This window comes from Taudactylus pleione, unplaced genomic scaffold (assembly GCF_031769625.1).
Source record: "Taudactylus pleione unplaced genomic scaffold, aTauple2 ptg000824l, whole genome shotgun sequence".
Taxonomy (NCBI): domain Eukaryota; kingdom Metazoa; phylum Chordata; class Amphibia; order Anura; family Myobatrachidae; genus Taudactylus; species Taudactylus pleione.
In genome coordinates, this window is record NW_028285226.1 from 3,093,053 (window position 1) to 3,102,207 (window position 9,155).

At 52.3% G+C, this 9,155-nt stretch overlaps 1 protein-coding gene across 1 annotated transcript; it reads right to left on the reverse strand.

Moving 5' to 3' along the window:
- Window positions 1–500: 500 nt before the first annotated feature.
- LOC148474659 (uncharacterized) lies at window positions 501–1,790 on the reverse strand. Its single transcript, XM_088458280.1, has one exon. The coding sequence runs from the start codon at window positions 1,788–1,790 to the stop codon at window positions 501–503; it is 1,290 nt and encodes a 429-aa protein (XP_088314406.1).
- Between the last annotated feature and the right edge of the window lie 7,365 nt (window positions 1,791–9,155).

Sequence of the window (9,155 nt, forward strand, 5' to 3'; positions counted from 1 at the left end):
GGGGAAGCAGTTGAAATGCGGATTCCATGTCGACTTTACACATCAGCGCCCCTCCCCCGAAAGAACGAAACAAGTCAAGCGCGTCATCAAAAGATTGATAGACCACGTGACAAAGTTCCTTGGGGATAGCATCGTTAACCGACAGACCGCTCGGGTACGAGAGGTGCTGAATAAAATGAAAGCTACCTTGGGTTATCTTGGGGACCACTCCAACCGGTGATAAAACCAGACCCGGAATTGGAACTTCCGAGAAAGGGCCAAGTATCCTACCCAATTCTATTTCTTTATTTACCTTCCCTTGTAAAATCAACGGCATATCACGAGCTGAACGAAGGTTCCGTCCGGAACCTCCCTGCACCCTAGCTGCTAACGGAAGCCTAAACCCTACCGTAAAACCTTCGCGCCAGAATGTGGCTACGTCCTGAAGCGGGTACGCCTCAAGCCATGGTGCCATGGCCCCTGCCTTGACAGGCGTGGGGGCCCTGCTTAGAATGGTTGACTTACTTGATGGAGGGGGCACTAGGGCCACGGCTGGCACTGTCCCCTTTTCCCCCTGACGTGCCTCTGGGACCTTTTGAGCACTCCTTAATTGGGTGGGGGCCACCGTAACGGATGCATGTGTGTCGAAAACGACACCGCCCGCCCAATGCGCATTGCCCATTGTTGAAGGCAAAGCACTTGCCATGTCCTGACTTGGGACCCGCACCCCGCGCCGATCCTCCGCCCGGTGCAACTGACTGTCCCCCAAAACTCCTCTGCAAGGGTGCCCCCTCTATTTGCGTGTGCTGTGGTTGCGTGACGTCCACAAAAATCTCGACGTCTTTTGTCCCGAAGTCTATAACTTCCCTACTGTGCTGCTTACGAAATTCTTCGTCGTACACCCGCCATGCGCCGCCTCTGGAGTTGGTGAACATATCATGAATTAAGTACATGTACCTAATTACGCGCATATGCTCGTCGGGACGTGTCTCCAAATAGCAAGAGGCAAAGATATACATGTTTTTTAACCAAACATGATAGGACATGACACCGTCGCGGGCCAACCCTCCATTCTTTTTCGCAGATACCCAAGCTCTTTTCCCCCGGCTGGTAAGCGCGAATACGTTGACATAACGTCCGCGCCTGATCCGGTCCCGGATCCTGGGCCGAACCCCACGCAGCACCGCTGTGTTAGAGCATAAGACTCCCTCCGAACAATCCGAATTCACTGACATGCTGCTGCTGGACGAACGATGCTTGCGCCTATATCGCCTGGACCTCTTCCTGCCAGCTCGTCGTGACACCTCTGAGGAATCCGAGGAGGTGGAGGAAAGACTACTTGTTCCCGGCTCTGAGCTATGTCGCCTACGCTTCTTGCTTCGCTGCGCCGATGCTTCCTGGCTACTACTAGAGCTACCGATCCAATCGGGATCAATGGAAGACTCATCATCCGACTGACTAGCCGCACCTTCTGCGACCGTGGCCAGGGGCCTTTCGCTTCTGTCTTGACTCTGCATCGTAGGATCCAATAAGCTCTCTCCTGCTGGAACACAAACAATGCTGTCTTGTACAGAAACTGTTCGCCCCTGGCCTAGCGATTCGTCCATGCCTGTACTATCTAAACCTTGAAGCATTCCTGGGGGCGCCCGGGGACCCGAAGCGCTGACAAGCTTATCCACCAGCGCTGCAACGCTTACGTCGCCCCCTCCCGAAGCTGTCTGAGTGCTGTTCTGAGCCAACAAGGGCGCCAGCGCAGAGAGCAGTGAAGCGCACAGTGTTGACACGGTCTCTGCGCGCAGCACTGGCTCCATCGGGGATGCAGCCGTGGATCTTGTCCGGGGCGCAGTGGACCCGCGCACCACATCCGCATATGACCTTCTATTACAACTCCGCGCAGGCACGCCTCCCCCCGTCCTTTCCGTGGAACCAGCTGAGGGCGGGGTGCTGCCCCTAACGGACGCCCCGCCATCGATGGAAAAGGACTCACTGGAGTCAGAGGGGGACGTAATGACCCCCTCGTCCAGCAGATGGCGCACATTGCGTCGCCTACCATCCCGCGACCGGCGGTGCTTTGGGCATTCCAGTCCCACACAACCGCAGCCCTACTGGACTGCGCGCCGCTGTGGGCCGCCGGGCGCGCTGTTCGCCTCGGCACGGGAGACCCCGCGGGAACAGTTAATGGAGGCGGGGGGGAGGCGGGCACGATCCCCCTCCGTCTGGAAGCATGCGCCGGGGGGGATGCAGGCACCGTGGCCGCTCCCCGCCGAGAAGCAGGTCTCTGTTTTTTACTTCTGCCGCTGGATCCGACGTGAGCCGAGGGTATCGCATTATGCATAGGAGGGGAAGGTGCCGCTCCCCTCCTCTTGCTGCGCCTCATGGCCATAGATGCGGACGGTCCGTCCCCACCCCGGCCAGACTCCAAACCAGCTACACGCGGTGATCCGCGTGACGCTGGCCCTGCGGCCGGGATGGGTGAGCTAGACAGCCCTCTAATGGCCGCCCGTCCGCGAGCCCCCGCGCGAAGCCTGCCCCCCTCCCTCGCCCGCTGATGGCCAGCCTGCGGGCCGACCGTGCATGGCGATATGTGATCCCGCTCCCGCGGCCACCGCATCAACTAGGTATCGGGCAGGTATGCCCACAGCACGCCGGGGGCGATCCATGAGGGTGAGGAAAGAGAAAAGAAATGGAAAGAGAAGGAAAAAGGAGAAAGTAAGAAAAGTATCAGAGGGGTTAAGTGTAAGGAGAGACAGGTAGAAACAGATGGGGTGTATTATAACAATATAAAGCACAACTAAACAAAATATAAAGTCTGGCAACCGTAATACAGTCAAATACACAGAGTAATGATGACAGTACTTCACCACTCCAATCTCCAGAAGAAAAGAGGGAGAATGGAGTCTAAATTACCCATAAATCTCCAGCTCAAACTCCACCCCCCCATAACTTGTGCTTATTGGCTAACTCATAACTTGTGCTAATTGGCTAAATCACCAGCTCTAACAAAACCCTTCTCCTTGAGAACTGCTAAACCCATTCTGCATTGCAAAGCGTGCCTGGTGACAGACCAGAGGTTTATGTCACTCCTGTCATACAAGGATGACCTCCGTGGTCTTTATTTAAATATTTTTTAATAACAGCTGCTGCAGCGCCCTGCAATCCTAAAAACACCTGTCCCTTCCATACAGCGGGATGCCGACAGTCGAAATGCCGACCACTGGCTTCCCGACTGTCAAATCCCAGCAGGGGTCTAATGATAGGCGTCGAAATCCCGACGTCTATCTTTATCCCTACGCCGGGAGCCCGACGCCCGGCATACCGAACAAAGGTATGCCAGGCGGTGGGCTCGGAAAGGCGTGGGGGGGAGGGATAGGTTAGGGGCTCCCGAGGGGGACTAAGGGTTATGCACACCCCCGGGAGGGTTAGGCTAGGGGAAGGGGGGGTTAGGGTTAGGCTCCCCCGGGGGGTGGTTAGGGTTAGGTACCCCTCCAGGGAGACTTAGGTTTAGGCTGCGGAGACGGGGGGGTTAGGTTTACGTACTTGGGGGGGTTAGGGTTAGACACTAGGGGGGGGAGGTTAGGGTTAGGCACCCCTAAGGGAGGGTTAGGGGGGGGAGTAGGGTTAGTCTTACTTACCTTAATCCCCTGTCGGGATCTTCACTCATGCCGGTCTTCCGGCATCGGGATTTTAACCATACGGCCGGCGGTCATTCATACTGATTCCCATACAGCACCCCAAAATATTTGCCCCAGTAATGTAGACACTTTTCCATCAATTTTTACTTTTTTGCCCCAAAATTGACATGGCATTTTTGGGGAGTCTTTCGTATTTTTTATATATTTTTTTTATTTGCTTAATTGACATTAGGACGGTGTCCTAAGGGTTCTGAACCAATTCCTCCTTTTTTCATCCCAAAATAGAGTTTTTTCACTTCTTTTCGTCTGCCTTTGGGGGGAGAAACTTTTTCGCCTGTTTTAGCCTATGGAGTTTTCGTACATGCAAAAATGTACCGGAATTGAATAGGGCGATATTTTGAAAACAGGCAAAATATTGCACCGGCAAAACTTATTCGCCAATTGCGGCTTACCGCCTCTAATTGAATCCGGCCCTAAGCCGGGATAGTGTCTGCAACATACATTTAGGGCCATAGGTGACACTAGACATTTGGTAATGGGTGGTCCCAGTTCCAACCCTTTGCCAGAACTTGTGTTACCTTGACAGGTTGTCAGTCTTATGGCCAATTAGTTAGGCAGCAAATATTTCTAAACTATTCTCTGTTACCAGGCGGATTAAGGGGGGGTGACAGGGGCGGTCGTCCCGGGGCCCCCACACACAGAGGGGCCCCCACACAGGGAGAACATGTGTCCAGCGGCACCTGTTCCCAGGTAGAGACTCTGGAGCCACGGCTGTTCGATAGACTGATACAGCAGCACAGTCAGTGCTGCTGCATCAGCTGTCTAAGGGGGAGTGGGGGGTCAGCTTTTTACAGTAGCACATGAATTCCCCCCCTCACCGATGCCTCTCCTCCAGTGGCCACATTGGGGGTGGAGCCAATACAGCAAGCCCCACCCCTATATCCCTGCGAATCGCGTCATTGCGTCACGGGGTGGAGCCTAATGAATTGAGGAGGTGCCCCGGTCCTTTTGTAACCTGTACCAGGCCAGCAGCAGCTGCTGCTATTGTTTCAAGTGTAAGTATGTGTAGTGTACTGTTTTAGTGTGTGTATGTATGTATGTACAGTATGTATGTGATATTGTTCATATGTGTTAGTGTGCATACTTTGTATATACTGTATGTGTTAATGTGTATATATGTGTTAGTGTGTATATACTGTTTATGGGTATGGGCGGGATGTACTAACCTTGCAGAGCACATCCTGCCATGCTTCGCATCCCTACTGATCACACACGCACTAACATATGCGATCAGTAGCACAAAGGACAGCTTTTCCGATAAGAGCTGTCCTTTGCAATGTGCGCTGTGCCGTGGACTTCTGGGTCTATGACCCGGGAGTCCACCTGCGCATATGCAGTGAGGCGGCGGCCACGGGGCATGCTGGGAGGGATCCGATTGGATCCCTCTTAGCAGCACGATGCGGTAGAAGCCCATAGGCTTCTATAGGGTAACACCAGCAAAAGCTGGCGTTACCCTCCGCATCGGAGACCCGGCGGCCAGGTGATGATACATACTGTACGGAAAATGCTGTAAAACCCCACTAGCCTTAATCCGGCCCTGTCTGTTACCAATGGTCGGGGGACCGCCTATGCCTCCAAGACTAATAAGGATTTTGATAGTGTGAACTTAATTGTAGATGCTTTAATTTTTTAATACTCCTCTCCCGCAGGTGCTTTGAGCTGCTTGTCTGGCACATTGGGCCAAATGTAACAGGGTGAGAGTTTAGAAAATGTGAGAGTTTAGTAGTAATCTCCCACATTGGTCAGGGCCGTAGCTAGGGTAGTGCGGCCGATTCCATCGCACAGGGCACCACAGGTCAGGGGGCGCTGTTTGGGCCTGTCAAATTCCTGTGTATTATCTGTCTTGCTTGTAGCTTCCTCTAATTTCATCCCCAGCATCTCCTGGCCTCTCCTATCTCTCCCCTGGCCCTTCCCCGTGAAGCCATGGCCCTGCTTTGGGTGCATTATATCCCTTTGAAAAATGAGGGGGGCGCCAATGCTCTTTCTGGCACAGGGCACCAAAAAGTCTAGTTACGGCTCTGACATTGGTCGAGTTTTATCTTCAAAATGGGAAAACATCTGAATGAGATGTGGTACCCCCAAGTTTGTTCCCAAATAGGGGTCCCCCAAATGTTTTATTTTTTATCAAATAGATCGTACTGTCCCCACAGCTTAGGGACATAGGCCCTGATTCAGAGCCGGATGCAAGTGGCTGCTCGTTCGCTCCGAGCGATGTTTGCCCAACTGCGCATGCGTACGGATCGTTATACGCATGCGCGAACCACTCAGTGCGGCCGAAATTCATGTGCTCGCAAAATAGCGAATGCCTGATAATTTGAGTGACAGAAAGAGGCGTATGTGGGTGGTAACAGGGGAAGGTGCTTGAAAACGGGGAGTGGAGATCCGATCGCAGGCGTGCTTAAAGGTCAAAACAGGCGTTTTATGGGTGTGCATATTTAAAACAGCAGCGTCATTGACCACGTCACTGGGTTCTTTTATAGCCAGAACTGTTCGCAAAATTGTGGTAGCAAAAACCAACCACAAGAATAGCGAGCAGTTCATACCCTGGTCGATGTACTCGATTAATCTAATAAATAGCGGACATGACGTAGGATGCAAGCGGCCAGGGGGCGTATTTTTCCAAAAAACGAGCGCAAGTTTTGTTCGCTCGTTCAGACCTAGAGGCGTGAACAGACCGCAAACAGTGAACGGTTCATTTGAATAGCCACCCCTTGTTTTAGAACGAACGACCGCAAATAGCGAGTGGCTCTGAATGAGGGTCATAATGTCATATACAGCCCCATTCACATAGATAGGGGCACTGAACTCTGAGTGACCCCCCTGTCCCTGAACCCCTACTGGGCATGTGTAGACTAAGGGAAGAATTTGTTCATGTCCAGTAACCCCTTTTGTGCGGGAAAAATGCCCTCCATTGATTGGTCCCCCAGGTTGCAGGGCAGAGGGACCTGTGGGTGGACTGCTACTGGGTCCGCTGGTCCAATAATTATAGCCAGACTGACCCGAGGAGGTGGGACTGACGTGTTAAATAACAGCCGCCTGGAGCTGGAGGAGAGGTTCTGGCCGGTCTGCGGAGGATTGACAGCGCTGCTGTCACGTAGTGTGCTGTGGCTGCTGCCCTGTGTGAGGAGGGTGGCTTACGGAGAGGGAAGTCCATGCCGGACTGTAAGAAGGAGGTTGCCACTGGGGCTGCGGCTGCCTTAAACAACTAGCCGCCGGCCGCAGCAACACTAACAGACCCACAACCCATCAGCACCCACCTGCGCTGCAGGTGCGATTGTAAGGAGGAGGACGGGGCTGACCTGCTGAAGCTGCCGGAGAGGGTACCTGCCAGCCTGCCTTGGATCAAGCTCCACTGAGGACCCTTGGAGCCCTCTTGCTGGTGCCCGTCAGGACGGGCTGTATCTGGTCGAAGGTCTGCCGGGCAGAGCAGTAAGCTAGGACTGCTCCGCAGAAGTGGCTGGGTGAAGAGGACGGAGAGCCCCAGCACCGAATAGTGAAAGCACCCACCACAGCCATGGAGAAGTAAGCCGCTAGGATCCCCTGGAAGTACTTAAGGACCCCACAGCTGCCGGCTGACTTGTTGAGAGCCTGAGGACCCCTGTGGATGTAGACAGCTGCCCCGAGGATTGCCTCAATAAGGGTCCCACTGCTGAATGAGCTACCGCTCTGTTGTCGCTTAGGAGGACCCGCAGAAGAGACTGCCGCTGGGGAGAAGACCCGCTGATGATTGCTGCACTGACCGGAGGGACTGCCTGAGAAGACACTGTCGGGAGGAAGCTGCCCCTGCTGCTGCTGGCCCCGCGGAGGACCCTGCCAAGGTTGACTGCAGCGGAGTCCAGAGGAGAGAGGTCTTGTTAGAGGGGACATTGCTGCACAGCTGGGAGAGGAGCCCCTGTTTACCGGACCCTGCCTCACACTTGTTAGCCTCCTAAAAGGACCCTGCAACTGCTCCTCCAGACATATCGCAGCCTGGTGCGGTGCTCTGCATCCCGGGCCTGCATCTGCCGTATCGAGGAATCCGTTTGGGCAGAAGAGCCCCTGCCTGTGGTGAGACTGTGACTACCCCTATCCTCCTCCCCATAGTGCCTTGTAGTGGGTCCCCATCCTTTTTTTTAGTGGGTCCCTTCTCCCCTCCTAGGAGCTGCCGCTGTGCAGTTGTGCCCAGTACCTACTCTTAGACCCACACAATTTATACTAGCCTGCCATTTATCCTCTTATTGATAGTGCCTTAAAGAGGTAAAGTGTGAAAATAGGGGGGAAGTGAAAGATAGGTTACCACTTCTGTGCCCCCAAGAGTTGTATTGGTGGTTGTTTTCTTTCCTGTGAACCTCCGGCTCATGTCCGGGAGGGGACGTGAGTTACTTGTGTCGGCTCATGTCTGACGCAATCTAATGGGTTGTCAAATGTTGCTTAAATCTAATGTAATCTGTATTTATTCTTGCTGAAATTTGTTATTCAAATGCTGTTCTCTCTTGGGCATTGTGCCTTGTTGCTGTGTTATTGTTGTCAATGCTGATTATTATTTTGCTTGCCATGAAATGTTTGAATATTTGCTGGTATTGTAAATTGTTTTTTTTATATACACTGCTTGTTGCCGGTATCCGTTTCAAAGTCTATTCATGCTGATGTAATGTATATTATTTGCTGTCATCTCTTAGCACAAAGTGTATGTTTGCTGTGCATCTTGTACCTTGTCATTTTCTGTGGTGTAATGTACATTAATTGTTTATTTAGCCCTGTGTAACCCTGACTGGCAATTCTGGTAGTAAAAGTTGCATTATTGAGCTTGGGCCATTTACTCTGCATGAACTGTTAGCCGTTACAGCTGGAGAACTACAAGTACCAGCCTAACTTGCATGTACTTTATTGAGCTTGGGCCGTTTACTCTGCATGAACTTTTAGCCGTTACAGCTGGAGAACTACAAGTACCAGCCTAACTTGCATGTGCTTGATTGGGCTTGGGCCATTTACTCTGCATGAACTATTAGCCGTTACAGCTGGTGAACTACAAGTACCAGCTTAATCTGCATGTGCAATATTGTGCTTGGGCCACTTACTCTGCATAGACTGTTAGCCGTTACAGCTGGGGAACTACAAGTACTAGCTTAACCTGCATGTGAATTATTGTGATTGGGCCACTTACTCTGCATAAACTGTTAGCCGTTACAGCTGGAGAACTACAAGTACCAACCTAATCTGCATGTGCATTATTGAGCTTGGGCCATTTACTCTGCATAGACTGTTAGCCGTTACAGCTGGAGAAGTACAAGTACCAGCCTATCCTGCATGTGCTTTTCCCAAGCTCGACCTGCAGGTTTCATGTTCTGTTCTCTCATTTGCTTTTAGGGAAAGTAAAAGTTCTGCAGAAATCGTGTGTTCTTGTTGGTTACACTTGCTTGCCAGCTGGGGTCACCGGTAGAGGACGGGGAGGTAATAAATACCTTGACATTGAAAAGTGTAATTTATTTCATTCAATCTGTGAAT